The sequence below is a fragment of the Limanda limanda genome, chromosome 3, assembly GCF_963576545.1.
Source record: "Limanda limanda chromosome 3, fLimLim1.1, whole genome shotgun sequence".
NCBI classification, from domain to species: Eukaryota; Metazoa; Chordata; class Actinopteri; order Pleuronectiformes; family Pleuronectidae; genus Limanda; species Limanda limanda.
In genome coordinates, this window is record NC_083638.1 from 6151290 (window position 1) to 6177415 (window position 26126).

At 40.8% G+C, this 26126-nt stretch overlaps 1 protein-coding gene across 1 annotated transcript in view; it reads right to left on the bottom strand.

Moving 5' to 3' along the window:
- ddb1 (damage-specific DNA binding protein 1) overlaps positions 1-26126 on the bottom strand; it is a 38634-nt gene that overhangs the window by 7479 nt on the left and 5029 nt on the right. The window contains exons 7-22 of the mRNA XM_061068208.1: positions 24465-24623; positions 23126-23209; positions 21883-21999; positions 19522-19624; positions 18784-18859; positions 18595-18703; positions 17352-17530; positions 14647-14810; positions 12617-12724; positions 9187-9394; positions 8832-8927; positions 8027-8138; positions 6996-7119; positions 4546-4710; positions 3882-3976; positions 655-825 (exon numbers count right to left, since the gene is read on the bottom strand). Coding sequence (XP_060924191.1) covers positions 655-825; positions 3882-3976; positions 4546-4710; positions 6996-7119; positions 8027-8138; positions 8832-8927; positions 9187-9394; positions 12617-12724; positions 14647-14810; positions 17352-17530; positions 18595-18703; positions 18784-18859; positions 19522-19624; positions 21883-21999; positions 23126-23209; positions 24465-24623 — 2070 coding nt within the window. The remainder of the gene's footprint in view (positions 1-654; positions 826-3881; positions 3977-4545; positions 4711-6995; positions 7120-8026; positions 8139-8831; positions 8928-9186; positions 9395-12616; positions 12725-14646; positions 14811-17351; positions 17531-18594; positions 18704-18783; positions 18860-19521; positions 19625-21882; positions 22000-23125; positions 23210-24464; positions 24624-26126) is intronic.

The following is a 26126-nucleotide window of genomic DNA, read 5'->3' on the forward strand; positions in this document are numbered from 1 at the left end:
GTTAAAGGTTTTAAAGGAAAAATATGAGGCTTATGCAGGTTTTTCTTTCATCTGGTACATAACATTCATGAATGTAAAAGTCCTGTGGAGTTAAAAAGTCCACAGTCTGTGGTAAAGGGAGCTCCTCTTCCCCACAGGAAACATTGAAGCTCTGGCCGCTGTTACACCCAGCATGAGGAAAGTGATGTGTTTTCTCAATATAAGAGCATGTAAACCTTTATAAAGTCATAACCAAAATTAAAATAATGAACCTGAATACGTACATAATATGTCTCCTTTAAAAAAGTAAGAAAATTAAGCCTGTTCTCCTTCTAAATTGATTATTTTGCTCTCTCACACAATGAGCACAGCAGCACAGCAGGAGTGCAGCCGTGAGCGGGACCCATCAAATCGCTTCATCTCTGCAAATCAATTTTACACTCGGCTCATCAAAGGGATGAGATGTTGAGCATATGTCAGGTATAACACGGAGGGAAAATATTCATGCACCAAATACAAGTTGTGTGGATAAAAACACCAAAAGGAAACCGAGCTACAAACTGCTCCAGCTTTGCTTGAGTTTTTAATTCCTTCCAGTCGAGAGCAAACGGAAAACTAGGCTCAGCTCGTTTAACCTCTGGGATTCGTTGGTTTCCACCCTCTCCCACACCTCACCTCTTCAAAGTTTCCCTCCATGGGTTTGTACGCCAGCAGCAGGACGGACCTCATCAGGTCTCCCACCAGGATGAAATCCCCCTTGGTTTTCAGGTACAGGGCCATGATGTTGTTGTAGTGGTTGCACTCCGTCCTCAGCTCCTTCTCAGCCGTCCACTCGTACAAGCGCACCTGAAACAAACCGTCGAGGTGAGAAGTCGTTCCAGAGCAATTAGCTCTGGCAGAATTGGATGAATGGGCACCGGGCGTTTTGCTTTCATCACTTCTGGATATGATCCGCCTCAGTGAGCGTGAGGCGCTGATTAAAGAGTCCCAGTTATCGGACGTCACACTGCAGGAACACTTAACGGCTAATTACACTGACTGCTTTGCACCATTTCACAATTTCAAAGAAAGGGTTGTAAGGTGGATGAATGATAGGAGGGGGTGGTAGGGGGGGTGGGTGTCACTCTGGATATAACTAGTTTCCATTTGACATCATGAAATCATGTGGGCTCAGCAATGTTAAATGTGCTTTAAGGTAAACAGAAGAAACAAAAGTTGGAGCTGGTGGAGTTCAGTTGATCTCTTTCAGAGGGCTTTCGTCTTAATGTGGTATTTCATGTAGAAGGGCTTTGACATTTTTAGTCTTTGATTCTCTGATGATTTTTTTCCAATCAAATGTTCTTCAGACGCCTCATTGTTTTATTGTTTACGTTCCATCTTTTCTTTGTTGTTGTATTCCGTTTTATTTCTTCATCTTAATCCCTTTCATGTGAAGCACTTTGGGCTAAATCTTTGCACAGTGCTGCACAAAACAAATGTTTGTTGTGTGTTTTTTATTAAACTTAAAAGGAAGAATCCTGCCTGTATTACATATTTATCTACTCCAGATCTTTAATTCTTAGTTCTTGAATTAATTACTTCCAACCAAGGTGGTTAAACATTAAAAGTTGGGATGGATCCGAGAGTTTCTTTTCCACTTTCTTCAAGAAAGTGCGTGTTTTGACATTGTCGCTGATTTCCCAGGGAATCATTTATTGATCTTAATTAAATATGTATTAAGGGAACTGATCTCTATGATTGTGTGACATTTGGTGCAGCTTAATTGAATTGAAGGGAACCGTGTGTCCTCATCTTCTTACTTTTACTCTTTATATTACCACCAGCACCTGCTGCTAAAGATAAAGCGGAACCTCCTGAAACGTTTAAAGACCTGGAACGCATCAGGTTATTTTGTGGCCTTAATTATAACATCTATTTCCTCCCCAAAGAAAAATGAATATAGATCCTGATCAATCCTGACTCACGATGCTCCCTGGTTGACGTACGGGACAGAGTGTGACATGATATTAAGCGTAATATGTAACTTCATCCTTCAAAACACCTAGTTACATGACTAATGAAGCGGCGTGGGACCATGGGACCATAACCTATGAAATCTACCTCAGTTTTCCCCGATGAGGTCATTGTATTCAGATTATTTCCTACAAGTCAGAATAGTTCCCAAGCCTTTCAAGCAGTTTAAACAAGCAACAGCGATGAATTTAACCATTTACAGCCAAGAAAATGTCAGTGTGTCCAGTCGATGAATTCACTGACAAGTATATTATGAAGTCGTTTCACAAGTGACTAATGTCACAGCTCTGCACCGAGCTGCATGATGGTCTCCTGAGGCGGCTGTCAAGGGGGAAATTGAAATCACCCCCATGATGGATTAGACCTTAACGATTGTTTAACTTCACTGCGTCATAGTGAGTTTAGGTTTCGAGAAATTAGCTGCTTGAATAAAAGAAACTGACACCAAAATAAAACACCGAAATCTGTGACTAATGTTTTGAATTAAATATGTCATATGAGAAAATAACTGCTTGTAGCCAAAAGTAATTTTAACATAATACTGTGGCGAGCTTTAAAGAAAGGAGGTGGCAGGAAGTGAACGCTGTGTGATGAGTTGACGGAAACAGGAAATCCATGTCTATTTGATTGTCGATATATTAAGAGAAAGCCGCCTTTTCAAGCTTTTAATCCTTTTAATCTATCTATAGCTCGATGTGGATGAGCGGAGCATCTCAGGACCTTAGGGGGGGGGGGGAAGCGGTTTCTTTCAAACTGTATGTCAAGTGATTTCACACAGCATCCATACAGGATAAATCTATTTATGTAGTGAACCTTTGAATTGACAGAGGAGGCAGTTTTCTTCCTCAGCAGATCACATGCTTCTTAAGAAATCAAAGAAAGGAAAGTTGAAGCAGACAAGTCATCCGGAGGTTGACTCACTGATGAGAAGAAAAAAAAACATCAGAGTATGAAACTAAAAGAGAATTTCTACTGGACCAGACTCTGTAATGGTTGAGAAAATTGATAGTAATTAGAAGAGAAACTGAAAAAGAGAAAATATAACGTCTGGATTCAGGTGAAAATTACATTATCTGAATCCAAACTATGAGACATAATTATTTGTCCGATAAAATGTCAGGAAAAGGAAAGAAAGAAATGCTGGACACGGCCTCTTCCGAGCCAAATTTTCAATCAATTAGTCACACACTCATATTAGAGGGGAGGGAAAAACTATTTTCATTTGCTTGACAAATGGCTCCGAAAAAATATAGTTTCTTCTTCAATTCCAATGAGAAACTTGCTTTTAGCCTCTCGCTTGTTTAATTCAGGCACTTCCCTCTGTGTCATATTCACTCTCACTTGCTTTAACTTCATCAACCGCAGCAGCAACACGTTACCACTCAGTGCATTATCTTTTATTAATGATATCACTTCTGTGACCACTGAACATTCTGTCTTTCTTCACCTCCACCTGGCCCCTGGTGTTACCGTTCGTCTGAGTGATCCGAGGACAGATTTGAGAGCTTTCAGACCTGAACTTAGATCTGACCACTCAGGACAAATGGTAACACCAGGTCTTTTCAGGTGGAAAGTGGAAAAGAAACGACGAGAGAGCTTCACTTAAAGACACACTACATCAGGAACTTTCCAAGGGCTGGGAAGAAAGATTTTAAATTGTACTTACAATTCTTTATGACTTTTTGACAGAGAGGTCTGCGGTAAAATATAGAATCTGACAGATGAACTTACTTCAAAGTGCACCTGGAGGCTAATTTAATATTCAAGCTAGATTTACTCTGCAGGAGTTCCCTCGTATTGCATATGAGGATGACTGCGGTTAAGTAAAGTTAAAGCCAAGTGCTTTGTATACCTCGCTGAGAACTCAGACCCCATCATGCACCACTTACTGTACTATTGATGCTGGCCAGCAGTTTGCCATTGAACTCCACCATAGAATACACGGCTCCCTTCACCTCCTTCTCAGCCACCGTCTGCAGCTTACCTGGAGGAAAGAAGAGCACATCGTCAGACGGCGTAGAGTTAACATTCACAGTGCTACACGCTCAGGGCCAAACTAAACCAGCACCTACAAGAATGGTGCAGGGTGCATGGTGTGCTAGTCAACAGTTTTGAGAGAGATGTGGAGAAAAGGGGTCGGCGAGGCATTCAGAGTAAGAAGCTGAGAATAAAAAAAGCCATGGGAGGACAAATTAAAGTCAAGCAATATACCTGGAGTGGGCCGTATGAAAAGAAATGAGGGGAATCAGGAGGGGTGAGAGGAGGAAAGTCTGATGAGAAGTTATAAGAAAATGATTAAGTGAGGGAGGAAGCAAGAGCAAGGTAGGACACAGTGTCCGTGAGTGGAAAAAAAAGGAGACAGAGAGTGGGGAGGAGAAAATGAAACCAGGTGAAGGATAAACAGAGCAAAGTAAAAGCAGCCGGATGAGAGGACAAACAGGACAAGATGGACCCCTCCTGACAAGATGGAGGAACAAGACAAGAAAAGTGCATTTGGGTTTTTGTTTGTTTGGGGAACACAGAGAGAGCAAAAGGAGAAACCTGGATACTGACCATCGGTGTAGTGGAAGACGATGATGCGTCCCTGCTTGGGCTCGGCCTCCTCTGGGTACACCATGGCGGTGCCGACGATAAAATACACGGACGGGTCTTTTCCCAGACGGCATGACACCATGCTGAGGGCGTACTCGCTGGGCAGGAACTGATGGGCATGGAGAACTGATGGAGATACAAAACACAAATCCCTCAGGAAACTGAATGCGAGAGCAGAACAATGCATCGCCCTGTTAATCAGGTGCTTATTTTTTCACGACTGTCCTTCGGCTTTTAGTTTGAAAAGGAGGACTCTGTTTTAATACAGATGGAGTCTGCTTGTCTGGGAACACTGGGACATTGCTACATCACAATCTGGCAGAACATGAAACAACACGTGTGGTCGCATACACAGATATGTTATCTGAACCAGGTAGAAAACAAGAGTATAAGGAGATGACACATCCCCCTCATGCTCCCACAAAACCTGACAGAGCAGATAATTGTGTGCCATCACATTTACCTGAAGTCATAATATTTCTCTCATTAAATGAAATATCTACAGGGTCCACTTTGCTGTCTGGATAATAATTGTAAAGTTGAGAAAATCCAAATGGGTTTTGAAAAGTTTTGATCCGGAAATGAAATTACTACAGACGGCCGGCCGCACTGATCATTATTTCCGGCCCCAAACTTTGTCTGTCAGGCTATAAAATGGAAGAACACTTGAAATGTCGATAAAAACCCTAATTGCACAAGAAAGTGAGAGAACTCAGAGCGTATCACACATCGGAGTTGAACACAGGACTCTGGTTGTCGACTGTGAGGAAGATTTACATTGTAACTTCAATGCTGCTTTCCCCTCTAACTTTATAATATTGTATTTTACAATTAAATGTAGATAGCCTGTTATATATTTGAAGACCAATGTCGTCTGTATGAATATGAGAATGAAAGAACAAGGAAATGTTTGGACAATCTGAAGTGGTACATAGCTGTTAATATTGAGGTGATATAATATATAGTAATTGTTGATTTTCAATCATGAATACTGACGTCTGTAAATACACACTTAAATATATTTCCCATATTATAACACTCATTCTTGCCAGAAGTGCCATTTGAGTACTTAATGCTTTATGTACTAATTTCTAGTTCTCAATTTCAACATTACAATTGCATTACAATTTGAAAATGTGCATTTATTCTATCTTCCAAACAACATGGAGTCAACATGGAGGTTGGTTTATCATTGTTGATGCATCTGTGACTGCTTCTCAACTTGGCACACGTTATGCTGCAGAAAGATTATGTAACGAACTGGAATTATCCACGTTCTACATTCTTAGAATACAGACAAAAGGTGTTTTTATGGTGTGTTTGTTGTATGGCGCCTAACTAGGTCTACACAACATTGTTTTTATTTATCCCTTTCACTCTCCAGTTAATTTTACTGCATCTGTCCAGAAAGGACACCTTCCATTATTATCACTGGTTTGACTCATTTTTTATCCAAGGCACTCGGGCTTAAGCAAGAGTAAACGTCAGGGGACAGCAGAGTAATAAATCACATGATCCTTAACTTCAAGGCATGCATATAATTATGAATCCATTAACACATCATTTACATAGCCTTACATTGATCCTAAAACACCTGAAGAATGGAAATCATTGAAAATCCTGTGACTGAGACGTCAGATGTCAATTCTGAAGGAACTGCTTAGAAATAACAGACAGATTCAAGTGTCGTAACTGTATCCAGTATTTTTTTTAACGTGAAATAGGTTAATATCAACCAGAAACCGTGACCCTGGTTCAAAAAGCAGAAGCTGCACCTTCCACATTATAATATATACATATGTGACTGATTAAAATCTAACTGCATCTACACGAGAAGGTTATCCGATCGCACACTGATGAACTGGAGTCGGCTGTGGACACAATGTGCTGAACCAGTCCCTTATTTAAATAGTATTAACATATAACATACCCTAATTTATGCAGGTGTGGCAACTGCGGGATTTTTTTTTTTAAATTAAGGGCTTGGCGCAGCAAAATCTGCAATGCAAAACAGAGCCGAGTAAAGAGCTGCCACATGCAGTGGAAGTGGTTTGTGTGACGGCCAAAGCATTTAATCAATGAATTATTACATAAAAAGCCAGAGTTTATTTTAGAAATGAACTAATAATGTCAACAACTTTATAAACACAAAGTGCTAGAATAACTTTAAATGAGGCATGAGATTAAATTAAGGAAAGACACAGATAAATGTAAGCGTGCACATATTTTTAAGATCAGATATTCACGTAGGAAAGCTTGATGAGTTAGCGTTGGGACCCGGCTGTGGAAAGACTTTTCTACACTGACCTAGTTTTTCTCCAAACTGAGCACATTCTTTTACCATCAGCAGGCCCATGTGAAAGCACCAGCTTTGGGAGATCAAATGGAACATGTACATCCAGCTGTCTCACCTTCAAAGGTGTGCTGATCCACCACGAGCAGACTGTGGACTTCCACCTCTTCACCAAAGGAGGTCTCGTGGGGAGAGGTGCTGCTGGGGAAGAGCTTGCTGGAGCTCACGCTGCTGGAGAGAGCCTGGAAGGATGTGGATTCAGGAGCAGGAGCAAAAGTAAAGAACCATTCAAGAGAAAGCTAATAAAGGCTTTAGAGGACATTCAAAATGGATTTCTGAGTCAGTTCCACAGCGCTGTCAGAACCGTCTGTAGCAGCCAAATTTAAAAACGGTGAAACATTTCTCTGGTGTCATCTTTACAAAGCCGAGCTGCTGATGCAGTAAATACAAACACAGAGTACACACCTGTCTCTAAGGAGACACCACAGAGTCAAGCTAAGTGAGCACTCCACATGCTGTCACTACAAATCTGGCTGAAATGACTTTTTGATTGGCTCCTCAAGCGTGAATCTTCCTTAAATGTTCGTCCGACTATTCTGTCTTTGGCGGCTGAAACTTTATTAACTGTGTCTTTTGAAAACAAATCAAACACTTTGTTTAATGTTATTTGAGTTTGATTTGAACACTGGCAACAGCTAAATGAAGCTCCAGCAGGTATAGCACTTATAAAGTGGGTCTACTCTGTTTTCATTTATTGCACCTTCGCATCACTGGAGGGACAGTGAAACAAAAATAAAAAAGATATTGTATATTGTTCGATTATAATTAAACCATTTTGTAATAAATCATATTTTGGGGGGTTAATTATAAAGCAAAGATAGAAAGAAAGAAATCAACGACTGGTTTAAGTTAATAAGGGTTAAATTAAAATATACTCTTTTATAAGATACTAAACATGATGAATTAAATTCTGGTTTATAAAATCCAGCCCCACTAAACCTGCTCGGTGTCTAACATCTGTTTTCCTGACAAAGCCCCAGTCTTATACTATAAATAAAGTTTTCAGTCAGCATGCCTGGTTAGATAAGAGTGCAAAACAAACAGGCCCGGGGGTGTTTATTGTCTGAGCACAACACGGAGCAGCGGTACCTGAGTGCTCGCACTGGGGCGCACGGCAGATGTGGTGCCGCTCACATCCTGAATCTCCACCCTGCTGGACAGAACTCCAAAACACTGGGAAACCTCCTGGTAGCAGATCCGCCTGGTGGGATGTTCGCAGATGGAGAGAGAAACAAGAGGAGTGAGAAAAAGCCGAGGGAAGATGCTGGTTAACACCATAAGAGCAAAAGGGCTCGGAAGAAAGTTCCCTGAGAGACTGCTGTCTGTGTTTTGACTGGAAAACACAATAATCCAGTGTTTTCAGCACAGATTTCCACACAGACCTCACTGGGTGGGCCGTTCAGGTTTAGTCACTGAAATTGTTTTTGCATTTTTTACTTTTATTTTTGTTGAATCTGTTCGAGAGGACAACCATCAGTGGACTAGAGGTCAAACTCTCATCGCTTTACACCACATGTGGCAGCATGTGTTTTTAATCGCGGGACAGTTTTATTGATGATTGCACAAACTCTGCAGAGAAACACAGCGAGAGAGAGAGAGAGAGTTCTCTGGTATCACGTTAGAGGTCATGAGAACATATAATACGATATTTCACAACATAGACCAGGTTAAGCAACGACCAAACCACAGGGAGCTATTTGTAGAATCGAATTATCTGGGAAACACTGCACTCAACGTTTTAATGTCTTCCACTTGGTAGATTTTGGCCCAAACAGAGGGCAACAAAAAAAAAGATTCTACAGAACCATAACAAAATGTGAACTAACAGGATATTTGTTTGGATGATGGGTGTGAAATGTTTATGTGAAGTTCACTTTCAAGGCAGAGAACTGACCTGGGAGACTCGTAGAGGGGAACAGTGCGGATGTGGAGTTTCTGAATCTCGTCGATGGTACCGATGGTCAGAGTGCTGTTGTTTGCCAGAGCCAGACTGTAAAAACAAAAAACATAAAACAAGATGAATTTAGGCAGTGAAACAATACACAGCACTCCCCAAAAAATCAAAGAGAGGGTGATTGTTTGTATTCTATAAACAACACGTTGGAACCAACTGCTTCTGCTGGTGGATCAAAACAAAAGAAAGTGGAGTTTCCAGGGCACATTTCTCACAGCACAGTTTAGTGCAGCGTCATTGTCTTTCTGTGAGACTGAGACTAATATGCACAAGCGGGACGTGTTCTGCTGCCGACCTGTCAGGGTAGCCCTCGGAGTTGAGTGGGCACATGTAGTTGACCTCCTTCAGGTTGACGTTGGAGAAGACGAGCTTGTGGTTGGAGGAGTAGATGACGGTGGGCCGGTCGGAGCAGGCGAACACGTTGGAGGTGGACAGGGATCTGAAGGTCCTGAGCACTGTGGGCTGGGTGCCGAGCGTGACCTTCTTGCGCTCGCTCAGAGCACCTGGGGCGAAGGAAATGAGACGGCAACAAAAAGTTAAAATCCAGTTTGGAGTGTGGGCGTTTTAATCAGGGTCAAAGGAGTCAAATGCCAAGAACCTTTAGACCGAGTATTTTGCCCCAAAGTGCACACACACACTACGACTATGATCTGAACAAACCAAATCAATATTATAAGAATATGTATAAGCACACAGTTTCCCTGTTGTGAGTCTTTCCTGTTATTGAGCTTAATGTTTGCAAGGAACCTGACCTTGATTACAGTATTACCCGTGCTTCTGATTCGAGTTCTCTTTAACAGCCTGGAAATTAGAGCTGAGACCATTCGTCCATTAACCATGATTGAAGGAAAATTAATCCAAAACTATTATGACGATCAGTCGACCCTTTAAGACATTTTCAGGCTCAATAACAAACGATTCTAATTGCGACAGTTTGCCAATTTTCGCTGTTTCTTTCGACAGATTCATAATTAAACTAAATTATGTCGAGCTGCACTCAGATTGGGCTGTTGTGCATTTGAAAACTTGGCTGAGTTTCACTCTAACATCTCATCACTTATGTTAGGTGAGATAACTGTGACAGGGAGAACAGGTACAGCACATATGATGTCTTAATTTGAAAATGTTAGATATTCTGATTGGTAAAGAAAGTTCAAGTTTTGACTAATGTCTGGTTTATTCTACAAATATGGCAGGGCTCGTGACTGCGACTGATCTGGTCGCATATGCGACTGGAATTTTGGCCGTGCGACTTGATTTGAAATCAGTGCGCCTATAAATATAAGCACAATAAGATCCACGCCCCGCTGGCAAAAAACTAGTCCCCTGACAGAAACAAGCGATCAAATAAACTACTCTGACACAAGCGATAGAATGATAGTTGCTGTCACTCGCCCGCTTACACAGAACCCGGAAGCGCTATCGCTGGCAGCGCTAGCAGCGCACCGATCCATAATTCCCATGCCGTAATGCATCCTGGAGTCAGCTGATCATGATTCGCGAATCAAGGAGCAGATAGGATAAGCAACAAGCACAGTTAGTAAGCGTGTGTATGATTGGCCATAAGTTTTCGTGAACCTGTCAGGGACAAGATGAAGCGCACAATATCGGATTTTTTCACCAAGGCCTCTCGAGAACGTTCGGAGCCACCGAACAGACAAGAAACCTCTGACAAGCCTGCATGTACGCCCGATAGCGCTGTGGAAGACCCGCCCACGGTCACGGCCGATGCGTCGCCAGCCTCCCCGGGCCAGTGTGAGAGGGGCTTCTCCGCTCAGAGACGAATCAAGAGCTCCACTAGAGCCAGCATGGGTGTGGGCACCGTGGAGGATTTAATCCGCATCTCTGCGGATGGTCCTTCACTGGAGGACTTTGATCCACTTCCTTCTGTAAGGAAGTGGATCAGAGCCGGCCGTAGAGCCAGGAGACCGGAGTTCCGCCGTCCCTGCCCTGTCTAATGAGCTGACTGTTAACGTTGTTGTTTTTTCTTATGTACATGTATGATGTTGAGTAAGTAAGAAACTTAAAGGACATTATATATATAGTGTTGTAACACTATGGCACATGTAGTAGATAGTAATATGTTGTTCTACTGATCATGACTGTAAAACTGATTATATTTTTAGCTATTAATGTCAAAATTAATCCTGATCTGTGAGGCCATTCTTATGTATGATGTTAAGTTATTAAGAAAGGACATTATATATATATATATAGTGTTGTAACACTATGGCACATGTAGGAGATAATAATATGTTGTTCTACTGATCATGACCGTAAAACTGATTATATTTATAGCTATTAATGTCAAAATCAATCCTGATCTGTGAGTGTCACCATGGTTTCTTAATGTTATAATATTCTTGTTATTTATTTTTCAACAGTTGACTGCAGGTACAAGAGCAGTCTGAGTAATAAAGAATTTGGTTAAAACAAATGGTGTGATTTGTCCTACTTCCCCTACCATCTAAACCACCTAAAATACCGTGCAATTATTTTCCACCTATCAATGTAGGCCTTTATCTAAGCAAGGTCATGCCTTACCTTTTATAATCTTGTTCAAACATGTTATTCCAGGTTGTTAACATTGATCAATAGTAGTATTACTTGGTTTGGCCAACGTTTTATAGTGGTGCGCCTAGATTTTTGCTGGTGCTCCCAATTTTTCTGGGTTAGGAGCACAGTGCTCCTAAGCCAAAAAGTTAGTCTGGAGCCCTGTATGGTGATGAATACTTAACAGAAACTGATAAAAGACATTGCCTGATAATGTTGGATTAACGAGACGGTGCAAATATATGCTTCTATCTAAAATTAAAAAAAAAGAAATTATACATTAATATGCATCCTTGCACTAAGGCAGCAGCCCATTGGGATGTGACCCAGTCATCCTGGTGGTCAGTCTGAATATAGTTGAGCCCTTAACTGTTTATTATCTGACCTCTGTGAGTTGAAAAGCCTGAAGACGAATTCAGAGGTTGCTCTAAAACCAAACAATCTAAACCAAACTCACTATTTCTATATCATGTTTTGGATGCTATGTTTTTTGATGACATTGTTTTACTTCCACATCCACTTCCACTCTGTATAAGACACAAGCCCAGTCTTTAAAGTCTTAACCTTGGCAATTAACGTGGCTGCATTTGGGAGAAAAGCATCTGCTGGAGCACTGAAGTGAGGATTGCATCTGCTTTTCTGATTAGTTTAAATTCCAACAGCCTTTAGCCAGACTCGATGAACTCCTCCTTTATGCAGCATCTTCTAAAATCCTGTTTCTATTGTGTCTAAAATGTTCTGTTACTTGAAACTTGGTACATGTTTAAACTCATTATACATTGTTTATTCTTAAGTTTGAAAGATTGACAGTAATGTCTTTCTTTCAGCAAAAGTTTAAAAATACCTTTTTCAGGCTAGACGGTTTGACATTGACACATACTGCTGCCAAAGTATTTTATGTCAATCCATTTTGAACTACTCACATCCTATCCACCCTGGGCCTCTTGACTTCGCACTATGTTGTGTTCTCATGTCACTCGAGTACGATTTGTTGCGTAGCTATATTTTTAAACCGGGGATAAGAGAGAATAAAGCAATAAATAAAACAATAAAGCCGACTGTGACTCCGATGTTCTCAGACAGCTGCCTACAGCTCTGCCTTGAGACCTTTACCAGTGCGAGAAGTTAGAGAAGCTCTCTGATAAGCAGTGATGGTGATGTGAAGGACCTACCAGTCTGCAGGTCGAGACCAAAGTAGAAGAGGGCTCCGTCTCCCAGGGCACAGAGGAGGTAGTAGCTGCCTTCGAAGGTGGTCATCAGGATTGAACGAGGGATGATCTCTGAGGACACACACACACAATCGAGTGATTTATTTTTCCTGTACGCTGGAGTCGCAGGTTTGTGGATGAACACCAAAGTGATAAATGTCTGCAACAATGTTTCTGTCAGAAAAATCAATCGTGGTTATTGGCCTGACTGGATGGGAACTTTTTTTTAAAGAAAAAAATGAACATTTTAATGCTGCAGGGTGAATACAAAGTCTTCTGTCTTTTCCACTTCCCAAACATGGATTTCTCTCACTGCAGAATAATTACATCGAAGCTACATTGAGCTGTGATTAACTGCCAGCTGTTCAGCACTACTGTTGTTCGGAAATGAGACGACTTTAAAATGTTTCCATGCAAACGTGGATCAAATATTTGAAATAAGGGGACCAAACGGGGGTGGAATATTAACAAATGACTGTGTTATATTAAGAAAAACATCCAAATTAACGATTAGAACTATGTAGAAGCTCTTGATTTGAAAGTTTTCTGTGCATAACCTATAAAAACTTAACAGTCAGACTGTTCCTCCAGGGGGTTTGCAGAGTTTGTGCACCTAGTAGCTGTCAATCAAATGCACTTTAAAAATAAGTGTGACAATGGAGCCTTCTAATTGGAAAGGATGAGTCCTGTCTGTGCCAGTTCACCGTGTTAGGAAACTTTCAGTGTCTCCAGTGGCAGCTGACTTTTTCATAAGTTTAACCAATCAGTCCCCTCTTGCATATTTCAAAACCTAAAGCTTAAATATTCTTCAAGAGTTTAAATGCTGGACTGAATATGTCTGGGTTTGCAGCATCGTCAATGCTCAAGTACCCAACAAGAACATACTTTAAAATGAGGTTCTTAACGGGACATGTCGTTGGCATCTATAAACTCGAGATAAAATCCATTTTAGTTAGTGCTCAACATTCATAGACTTGAATTTATATTTTGGATAATTTAAGGGAACAGCTGCACAGTCTGTCCACTGCAAAAGGGCAACAAACCCCAGCTCAATTATTCACATGCATCCTTTTGTTCAAGCAGCGCAATAAGACTGTGAGGAGGTGCAGGTAAACAGAAAAACAGTAAACAAAATATTATGTGTTTGAGACCAGGATTAGATTTAAATTCCCCCTAAACAAAGCCAAGCTAAGCTAAGATAAAAGCCTGCTCAATGCTTGTAAATTAGTATTGATCCAACTCCCTGCAAGAAAGCGACCTTTTGAAAAATTCCTTTATTACTGGACTGGCTGCATATAAATAAACCATTGCATTATTTTCCAAAGGATCGATTTTTCTATTTCTCCTATTTCCACCATCTGTCCAATTATTACGATTGTAAATGTCCCACCTTAACTGAAACAGCTTGGACAACTGCTGATTAAATTAAAGGTAGATTTGATATTTTTAAACCCATCTTTACTGGCACAGCATCTTCCTCGACTAGTAGGTCACAGGATTCACTTTTGGGCAGCTGGTCAATTCCACGTGTGTCTCTCACCTACTCTGTGACCCAGTTTCCTGTCTACACTTTTCTATCTAAGTAAAGGCAAAAACGCCAGAAAACATACATTTAATAAAGTGAATTTTGATTGATGATGATAAAAGCCAATTTTACAGAAACACAAACGGGGTTAAATTTTTAAAAATGAGTTTCCTGTCTGCTTTTGTTTTAAATCTCGTATTTTTCCACATATAAAGTACCACACATCCCTCCAGGCTGTGGCTTATTGAAGGGTGAGTAACTGTGAAAAACTGAAATATTTCACCCTCAATGTGAGAGTTTCTTTTCTGGGTTTCTCAGGTTGTGAATCTCAGCTTTCATGCCTCAGAGATAGTGTTTTTGTGCTTTTGAGTTTGAGTTGACATTATCCAGTTCCACCTATCTCTCTCTACAAGTCAGTAACAGCTTTCCCTTTCTCGAGTCAGTGCTCTCTACTGCTCATTTCTCTCACCTCCTCCCAGCATTTCCTTGTGCAGGGCTGTGAAGCAGGGAAGCTTGAGCACACGGGCTGAGATGTCGGTCCAGAGACCCACGGCGCACAGCGGTGACTCAGCGCCAGCCTCCCCCAGAGGGGTGATGTCCAGGCAGGCCACCTCGTGCTCCATCTCCGTGGTGCTGAGAACAGGCATCGAGGACGTGAGAAGAACATTAGCAAGCTGTCCTGCACATCGTGTGAACAAGAGTGTACAACAAAGCTCGACACCTGCATGTGAGATGCAAATTGAGTTCCCACCGTTCCCAGGAGACATTTCTATTTCCTACAGGACTGTGGGAAATTTCACAATTTCATTTCTTCCTCATTTAATCGAAGCTGTGACTTGAACAACAGCTCCACTTGACAAATGCTACAATGATTAACAGCAGATTCTCTGTGCCTGTTCTGTTCGAGTGCTGCAATATTTTTCTTCTGTGGAGCAATTTGTGGACAAATGGCTGCATCCATCAACTCTGTGGATGTAAGAGGTTTTCTGTGAAATCTGGCTCAAACAATCATATTTCGAATTGTGTGACTCATTACTCGCGTTGTGCATATTCTTGTGTGGAGTATAAGTAATAATACTGATTATCCTGAATATTTGTGTCTGATTATAAATATGGTATTTTAGAGTGTGACAAATATAAATGATGTCACAGACCCATTCAATTCTGGAGTGAATTCAGACAGATGGGCAAATCCAGGATTATTTTAATTCTAACAAAAACACATATTCCTATCATCACATTATATTATTTATAATCACTGTATGGTGTGTTGAGCTTTTACTTGCACATATAGGATGAATTAGATGTATTTCAGCGAAGTAAACACCTTAAATCCAACTGTGACATTCTGATATTTACTGACATCTGAGGCTTCCACACAAGCCTGGCTCCTTATTTATGTAGGAACAACATTATTTCAACACTTTGCACCTCATGAAGCCCCAGCTGCCATTAGAAAGCTGTGTTCCTCTCTTAACAGGAAACAAACAAATTATTTTCATACCCTCGAGAAGTACTGTAAAAAATGTTGGCTCTAGGCAGTTTTACTGTAAGAGTGACACAAACAAAGTCACAAGGGTAAACCACAGCAGCAAGGTAAGAACGTTCCAGGAAAATAATACCACAAAGTTTCTGAACAGTAAATGAATGTGTGATTAATTAGTTCTGTTGTGTAGTCACGCCTGTTCCCTGATGTATCGTGTTAACTTTGACAACTTGAGTTTAGTTTTTGTTTCTCCGACATTAAGATGTAAGTCTCTGAAGTCGACTTTTGTGATTTACTTTGAATTTAAGTTATAACTGGCTACACTTTAGTCTTCATGCAAAGGGCATTTTCATAAAGGTCACAGCCCGGGGTTAATTGAAGGGATTATGATTATTCCTATTTACTCTGAAGCTTTTATAACCTCACTATCAAATTCACACAGACATGGTTGGCATTAAAATAATAGTCCCGACGTTTAAGGGAATACATTCATTTGTTTTTGTATAGTAAATACGCAGTTGCAGCCAACAGCCCGTTTGTTTAGCTTGGCACAAAAAACTGGCATCATGGGAGTCAGCTACTCTGACTCGCTCCAAAGGAAACAGAATTCACCAACCATCAAGTCTAAAGCTATAAAACAAAATAATTAACTGATTGTACTGTGTTTGTTCAATACGGACAGAATGGCCACCAGTGTTTGTGCTAAGCTAGGCTAACTGTTCCCTCCAGCTCCACATTTACCATGCAGACATCAGGCTGCTTTCAAACCGCTCAACGAACTTGAGACAAGAAAGTGAATAAGCACTTTTTTCAAAACGTCAAACCATCCCTTCAAAGCATGTGCATCTCTTATTGCATTGACATCCTGAATTCTTCATTTCTATGAGCCTGTGCCCACTGCAGCCTCAGATTTCTGCTATTGGCTAACAGGAGTGAAACCTGATGTGGTCTTTAACTGTTGGAGCCCATCAGCCTCAAGGTTCCACGTGTTCATTCTGAGATGCTTTGCTGCTCTCTCTCACTTCTGAAGAGAGGTTACTCAGTTACCGCAGCCTTCCTGTCGGCTCCAACCTGTTTATATTCTTTCTCCTCTGACCTCTCTCGTCAACAAGGCATTTTCCATCCACAGAACTGTGGCTCAGAGGATGATTTTTTATTATTGGCATCATTCTGAGTAAACACTGGAGTTTCATGCATGAAAATCCCAGCAGATGAGCAGTTCCAGAAATAATTTCCAAAAAGAAACCTTGCCACAATCACCTGAAGCTCCGGATCTGTATCTGAATGAATTTATGCACTAAGCTGCTGTCACGTGATAAAAACTATAAAAGTGGGTTGAATTGATGCATTACATGTATTTATATATAATGTCATAAATCAGAAGCTCCATAAATGCACATAATAGAATGAGTGAAGTACAGCTTGAATTTATAATGCTGCTTTCTGACATTCTCCTGAACTTATCCAGAGGAGCTGGAGGTAAGGATGCAAATGTCAGTTGCTCTGAACATTCTCCAGAGTTTTTCCTGCCAACCTCAAAGTAAAATGTCCCGAGATTGACCCGGACCGTGTTCTTCATATGTGAAGTGTGAAGACCCAATTGAGCGGACTTATTTTTAATTCAGAGTTCATGTCTGACAACAGATTAAGCGATCTTGACAGCTGACCTTTCCTGTGTGTATCTGTACCTGATCTGCTTGAGCTCTCCGGCCAGGATCTGCAGGTAGTAGAGGGCCCGTCCCACGGCGAGCACCACCTGAGTGTGGTTGCAGGCGGCCACGCTGATGTTCCTGCCCTGTGGTTCCTTCCACTCGCTCGCTAATGCCTTGCTGTCCTGGAGCACCAGGCGCACAGAGCCTGACGTGATCTGCAGACACACACAGTTTTCCCCTTTAAAGATTATTTTGCACTGAATTTGTGGAAAGTGACAGAGAAGGATGATGATGCGGAGACTGGGAGTTAAAATAAGCTTCAAGGCAATTCCCACAGTTTATATGCGATGTCTGTGCCAGGATTGTTGCTGCACTTTTTAAATGATAGAAAATAAACTATAAATTAAAGCTCAAAGGTAATTCTACCACAATTTTACAATGAAAACGAGATGAGACTATGTTTTTGTTGGTGGAAAGACGATAAATACATTTTCTTTTAATCCAAAAGCTACCGAACAAATGATGCATATAATAGATTCTTAAACTTCAACTAGAATTACTGCCTCATGGTTGTTCGCTTCCTCAAACCAGTCAAGCAGCAGTCTATCTCTTTCCACACAATATACATAGTGAGTTATTCGCAGGAATTTCAATACAAAAGGTCACAGGACATTATGAAGTCACGGTGACGTTGACCTTTTAACATTTGGATGTGAATTGTCTTTTCTTCACTATTTTTCTCGTGTACGTGAAATTCTGTCACGATTACCACATAAATTCTTCGTTAATGACCAAAACCATCTTTCGTTTGAGGTCACAGTGACCTCCTCTCACTCTGATGGGGGAGAAAACGAGTCAAATCGTCTTAAGAGCATGAACAGGTTTGTATTTTAATGCTGGTTGTCATAACAACCTTAAAAATGTGTGGATGAAGGTTTAACAGTCGGCAGAATTCCCTGCAGGTTTCATCCTCATTTTCAAAAAGGCAGGCCGGATCTTGAATTTAAATGAAGTGCAATATTCATCTCGACCGAGTTTAAAATACATGAAGTCCTTTTTGCCCCCTTCAATCATGTATGATTCAGCTGCAGCAAAGTGTCTCTTATTAAATGAAGAAAAGGCCACAGTTGAAAATTTCATTGCTATAATTAATTTTGAATGAAAAATATACGGCAATTCAGTTAATCCTAGAAGAGAGGGCTCACATCAAATGAGTGTCAATGTTAAACCAATGCATGCTCAGCTGATGAAACAAGTGTGTGCATGTGCGTCAACAAACCTGAATGAGTTGCTGGTGCGCCACGTTTCCACAGTAAAACGTCTGCTGGTTGTCCACAAAGCCTGGGAGTTCTGTTTCCTCCACTTCCTCACCAGTCAGCATCAACACTCTGGGGGTAAACATGCTCTTTAAACGACATTCAGAATCCACAGTGCAGAATCTGGCATGCGGCGCGGCAAAAACACTTACCGCGTTTGGCCCACAAAGGACAGCACCAGCATGTCATCTGTCTCTCTACCGGCCTCAGAGCGGAGCGGCCACAAACCTGGAAGGGAATAGCGGCAAGAAAGATTGTGTTAGAAGGAAATGCCGCTTTCTCCATCATTCTGGAGGGTAAAAGAAATACAATATCCAGCAAGCACCCGATTCGATCTTTAACTATTACATCTGTCAAATGTTAACATGTTGGGAGATGTACAGGTTGCAGGGCTGCCTCGGAGAGCCATTGATTGGCTGAGTGAATAATTGCCTCTCATCAAGAGGCCAGGGGAGAAGGCAGCGTCTGAGACTTTTAGGGCAGAACAGGTCAATAAAAAGCTGAAGCTTAACAAGTACGAGAAGACCTGAATTGGCCTGTGTGTCTCATTTAAGCACCGCAGAACCGCCAGGGGAGCAGAACTTAATTTTCTGGGATTAAGACGTGTCTGCCGTCATTAAAATAGATGGTGGATTTCTTCAACATGGCAGCTCACTCATGCAGACATAGCAGCACTCGTTGTTTTACACACCTAACCTGGGTGATACCGAGCCGCGCTCACACGTTGCGCTTAGACGAACTAAAGCTTGTGTCTTGGCCCGGCGACAGAAACAGATGTGTGGGTTGAAGTGGCTCTGCTGTCAAGTCAGCAGAGGATTAAAGTCCAGATAAAGTCAAGACTTGAGAGAGGGATGAAGACACACAGGCGCACACATACTGAGCACACAAACCTTTGATTCCCGGCAGGTCAATGCTGGCATGCTCATGAATCCCAATGCCGTTGCGGATAATCCGAAGAGAGCCCTCCTTGAATGCACCTGAGCACGTCACCAGCTAAAAGCAGCAAAGAGAGACACAAAGACATGAAGTGAGACACCAGAAGAGGGAGATTTCTCTCCTTTTCAAAGAATATTATGAGTCTTATCCTGTTGTTCTCTTCAGCATCTCTTCATTCTTATTTCTAGTCCTTTATGTTATACAACCATATTTTGTCATTTTTTTCCCCACCAGTAAAATCTGTGACAATAAAATACAAAATTATGACCATTAACTGCTGATATGAATTTGGCTAATTGTTGCAACAATGTCTTCATGTTTCCAGTTTTCAATAATTACCTTGGAAAGCATGAGAAGTGTTTTGTCAATAAAACAAAATGCATGCTATATAAAATCAACTGAAAATCAAACTGCATGATTATTTTTCAAATCATATTGCTGCTGAAAAGTGCTCATATTTCAGAAATTGGAAGAAAGGATGACATTTTACATTTTGTGTGTGAAAATGACTGGGACGTTTATCAACTTCTCACTCCTGCTCCAGTTAGTATTTAAGCAAAACTTGAAATATCCTGGTTCAGTTTTGGTTGTAGTTGTAAACAGAGTAGAGAATAATGCTCCCAGCTCCAGGCGATGATGTGATGAAATGTACAAGTTATGGTAGAAGTACCAGTCAGCCTCACAGCAGTGAGTGTCACTAGCTGCTGTTGGACAGATTTAAGAATCAGTATCAGTTTATAATAGAGCTCGGGTGCGATTGCCAACACAAACATGACAACAGAGTCAGGATCCAACCCCCTGAAGGTAAATAATCCTGCCGTCTGTTCAGTCTGACTGGAGAGCAGCAGAATGTGAATTTATTCATTCAGCCATGGAACACTAACAGGATTAATACCACAGCCCATAATAATCTCAGCCCCTACCACCTGCCACACAACACCTTCTTCCTAATGAAAATAACCATTGCAAACCTGGCAACCCACGTTCAGTCCCCCCCCGAGCGTGTTCGCAAATGAACTCACACACTCTGTTTGACTGAATTCCTTCAAACTGCACAAGTTACGTTCATGTTAGCGTAGGTTCATAAACCCCGATTTGTGTGTGAATACGATATTTTTCTCCTATGACTCTCGCACTAAATCTGAGGTTATATTATTTTGCCCTGCAGCCAACGAATCAATCCTCAACTGTCTTGGAACGAGTCTGCACCAATTAACCAGGTCAAATGCTCTGTGGGATTTCCAGCAAATAGAAAATTGAAACAATTGTGCTTGGATTGCGAGGATATGTGGATGAATACAGTCAGTGACTGAGTGTGTGCTGGGCTGTACCCAGAGTCTGGCTCAGCGCTCCAGTGGACCGCTGCCTCTGGAACCACATCAAGCACCCGGAGGCCTGGTCTCAAACACCTGCCAACAAAACCCTCTGTACTGCATCCCTCCACACTTCACTGTAACATCTCCAGCTGCCTCAGTGATTCGACACAACGGAGCACAAACGCTCCAAGTGTTTTTTTGAGGGTAAAACTAGGAGGTTTCTGCATCTATTTGTTAAAGAACGAGCCAAAAAAAACAAAGGACTCAATCAGCAGCTGGTTGAAATGAACACAGAGAGAATCGGGTTTTGATATTACGGAGAAAAGAGAGATTATATTTGTAACCTTTTCTAGTAGATTGTGTCCGCATGTTGCCGTTTAACATTCAGTTATAAATCAAATCATATTCAGAATACAAAGTGTGTGATAACTGCTGAAGGTAAACAAACTGAAGTACACACAAGTGCCACAGATGATGAGTTGTTAGCATGCAAGCAGGCGGGGGAACGACCGAGGAGGAGGAGGAGGAGGAGAGGTCTTCACTGTCACTTTTAGAGCGTGTAAATATTATTAGAGGAAATGATAGGCACGGCAATCTGCCTCTTTGTAATGGAACAAGAAAGACAATTTAGCTTTGTGTACTCCAGTTGCATTTTAACAACCAGGTATGACTGCAGTCCACCTTAATCATACCGAGACACAACTGGGATACCAGGTGCATGTAAATGGCAACTGGTAACAAAAGGAATTAGGGCAGACAAAAGAAGAAGATGATGATAAAGAGGGAAAACACAAAGGAGGACTGACCACAATCCACACCTTGTGTTCAGTGACTGTAAAGAAGGTTTTCTGTATTCACTGTGTCGTGTCTACCTCTTCTGGGGAATACCTCAAGAAGAAACCTTCTACTCTGATTGATTTGCTTTCAGTGTAAAACTGTCATGTTTCTGTGAAGTTAAAGAAAAATGCAGGATTAAGTTTTGTGGGTTGTTTTTGTTACCTGACCCTGGCCTTGCCTCTCCAGGTCCACAACACACATGTCAACGATGGGTCCCAAATTAGTGAACGTCTCCATCACCGCCACAAATGATCCCTGGTCGTTGCTGTCGACGTTGAGCTGCAGAGAAACAAACAGATTCAGACCGATGACCACTTGTCTTTTGTCCTCCATGAAGGAAGTTATGTTATCATCCGTTGGTCAGTAGGATTACACAAACACCGCTGGACGGTCTACAATGAAACAGGAAGCTTGTTATATGGGTCAGAGAATTATCTTTTGAATCGTTGTGTGGCAATTGTCAACAATTATCCAAAAACAATGCAGAGATCTCTAACAAGAAAACAAAACACAAAAACAAACATTAGATATAAAGTGAGTGCTTTGGTTACACTTGTTTCTGTTCATCGACATTTTTCCTGTTTTTATGGAATTTCCACAGCTCACAGTATAAAGTTAAGTGCTAAACTTCCCCAGGTAAAAGAGAGGACAAAAAGTTTAGGTCACCAGACCCTGACGTTATATAAATTTAATAGAAAACAGCTTCATAGACGCTTTTTTCAGGGAATAAGAAATTTGTTTACCTCTAACATCTTTCCTGCAGCAGTGGAAGTAAATTAAGCCTCGGAAGTTTGCAACCAATTCCTATAGGTGTCCCAACTTTTGATTAATTACAAACCCTCTGTCTGTGCAAAGGCGCTGTGCGAACCGTGTGACTACACCCGCTGATGCATTATTAGGACAATATTGCACTGCAGGGAGTAGTGGTGTTTATTTCTATCAGAGGAGTAAGAAAAGAGCAATAACAAAGGAAGTGGTCAAAAGTTCATCCTACAGCAACATAATGACCTGAAACAATCGAGAGCGTGGCCTCACTTGATGGAGGAGCAGCACCGAGTCCAGGCTGAGACTCCATACTGCTCGTTTTGGATGAATAGGACAGAGGGTTTGTAAACTTATCAGTGTTAGAGCGAGATGTATACACAATATTGTGTTTCTACTGTGGAGGGAAGGTCGGGCTTCTGGACAAGTAAAAATGTTTTAATTAAATTTAGTTTAACAAGATGATAATGCTTATTTGCTCCAAGCATTAATTACAGAGATGATCACATACGTAAATTGATGTAAAAGAGGGAAGAATGTTGGTGAATCTACAACGTCTGACCAGTAGAACACTTCCCAAAACCCCAAAACATACCTTTGTATTTACAGCTGGTTTAAATACATGAACATAATAACTACTTACCTTCACTAACTGTGAGTCACCCAGTCTGGAGCCTACGAACACCACACCGTTGTCCAAGTAGGTCAAACACTCAGCAATAGACGTCTGTCAATGAGACATAAGACATTTTAGTCTCTTAGGTCATGTCCACAGTGGAGCTACAACTAATTATCATTTTGTTTTTGATCAATACTCCAATTATTTTAAAGTTAATCATTTATTTTGTCAATTTTTCAACGTGAGACTTGACATTTCTCAGTTTGCCTATTCAGCAGTTGAAATCATCATAGTTAACTCACTGTGATATGCAATAATAAAAGCAGCAAATTCTCACACTAACTAAAAGTAAAGTTTTATTTATACGGCAGACTTTGTGTAAAAACAATTAATGTGAAAAAACTACAAATAACCAATTGATATAATAGATTAATTGTTTCAGCGTGTTTTTGTTTAATTTCCTACGCAACTGTTTTGTTTTCACTGTTGGAAAAATAAAATGAACAATTATGAGACATCACTTTAAGATGTGGCTATTTCAGATGAGATTTGTTTTGTTATTTTTGACCTTTAAAACCACTAATTATTAATCGAGAATAATTGGCAGGTTGTTAATAAATTAAAATAATGATTATTTGCTTGTGTCTGACAGCGAGAAGTGAAAGGTCACTGAGAACAAATGTGTTCAGTATGTAGAAAGACAAATGAAGTAATGATGGTGAAGGCAGATAATGGTATTGATGAACATTTGTTGTTTGTGGAATGGAAGAGAGGGAACAGTAGAAAAACATGAGTTCAAATTGCAGGTTCGAGCATTTGAATGTTTTATCTGAGAAACAGACAGAACTCTGTTGTAGATGATCTTACACTCTACACCACTATTCATATAGAACAAAGAATCTTTCCGTCAACGAATTCAATGAAGAGTTACTTCTACCTGTCGACAATAAGAAGGATTTTAAAAGCTCTGACTCGACAGAACTACTCTGCTCGACTGTTGTCTTGCTCTTGCATCACTTTGCAGACTATCAATGAACGCGTTTTACCTTTTTAAACTCCTCGACTCGTCTAAATCAACTTTAAAAGGGATAAGTGACAGACTGGCAAGCGAGCAACAAAGAGCTGGTATCATTCCTCCTCAAGCAGACTGATCCATTATCTCCTGTCGGGGCCATAAACCATTAAAAAGCCAATCGTTACAAAGTGGGGACTGAGAGAAAAAAGGCAGCACTGGGGGAAAATATTCAAACAACACAAAGGGCGGTTGAGGTGGAGAGCGAAGACAGGAGAAAAGACAAGAGGACAGGCAGGTGAACAGAGTGAAGACAGGCAGAGACACAGAGAAAAACGATAAATAAAGCACCTCTCCGAGAAGCTCCACGTGCAAGTCTTTGAGCGCCACTGTGCCGTCCATGAGCTCCTCCTTTTCCAGCAGCAGCATGAACAGACGTCCCTCCATGTCCCCGAGCAGGTAGCGCGAGCCGTTGGGGTCCACTCGGTTGTGACAGACGATGGTGCTTTGCTGAAATTGAGACAGGGACACATGCAGAACATTAAAAAAAGCCTGCAAAAGCTGCACAAATTAATGGGGCTCACCTCATGCTTTATCTGAGTACTGTATGAAAAACATCAACGTATAGTATCGCCACAGGGAGCTTTCCTCACTACGCTTGCTTTAGCATCTGTCATTATGAAGAGTGAGGAGCTTCCCTTAGGCAAAACTTTAAAACTATAGACTCTTCAAATTTTGCCTGACAAGAGAAGCAAGGATTAAATAAGGCAGGAACGCGGGTACACTACAAAAGGATGAATATGAAGCTTAATACATAAAGAAAAGGATTCCACAAGTCCGGGGACATTTTCCATTATAAGTTAAGTCGATTACAAATGTAAATGTAACAAAGGGGCATTAATATTAAAAGATTTAACACAATAGTAGGAGCTCGAGCGTGACTTACACTAAATTGTTGGAGCTGAAACATATTATATTTAAGTATTAAAAAATGTTATAAACTGGAAGATTTGTTTTTTAACACAATGTAAAAGCATATTGAAAAGGAACATAATGACAGTTTTAAAAGTATCTAGATTTGGTTGTATTTGTGTTTTCTTTATATTTTTAATAAAGATTAGATTATGGTTTAATTCGAAAATATCAAGCCTCAATTACATTTCTACTTGTGATTCATAACTTGTCTTATAAAACGTTTCCCATGAACAGAACTCTCAGCTTTAATCCAAGTTAACACTTTCACTTGTTAGATGCTTTTGATTGGAGCCTCCTGTTTCCACTATCACAACTAGATAAGTTGCTGCTCAGGCTGGAATAGAAATCCTGATTGGAATTGCCATCAAATTCACAATGTGTGACTGAGCCTGCTCTACTTTTCCTTCAAAGGAAGATGTTGTTGTTGTCGTTGTCTACTGTACAAGCCAAGTCAATTTCTCACTTGATCGAACCTTTATCAGTTTTTTTTACAATCCTCCTGCCTGTTGGGTTGCTTATATTTTTTCAACCACTTTTACTTTCACAGCTTCAAAAAACCTCTTGCAAACCTGTCAACTGAAAGCCAGGTAATTAGCGCGTTTGATTCTGCCGAGCCACCATAGACCAATTTACAGAAAAGTATAATATGAGCTCACACACATTAAGTAAAGCTCCACAACTTCTTTGGAGTCACACATTCCTTTTTCACTTCTGTGCTTGAAAAGGAAAATGTAATAATTAGTTGTCAAAAAAATTGTGTTATATCAAAAGAAGCGTCTGTGTGTGTTCACTAAAAGTGTGCCACACTGAATACTAATAGGAAGTTAGGTGTGAAAGAAAGTCCAAAATAAAAACGTCAGCTTCATTTGGAATGGATGATTCCATTAGACAAATGGCAGGAAGCTCCACTACTTCTTCCCTCCTACATCTAATGAGTGATGGTGGGCGATGCGACTATGGAAACAGAGTTGCAACAGAGACATGACAGCTTGCAAGACAAATGAGTTAGATAATCAGGCAGCTCGGTTTGGAGACAGG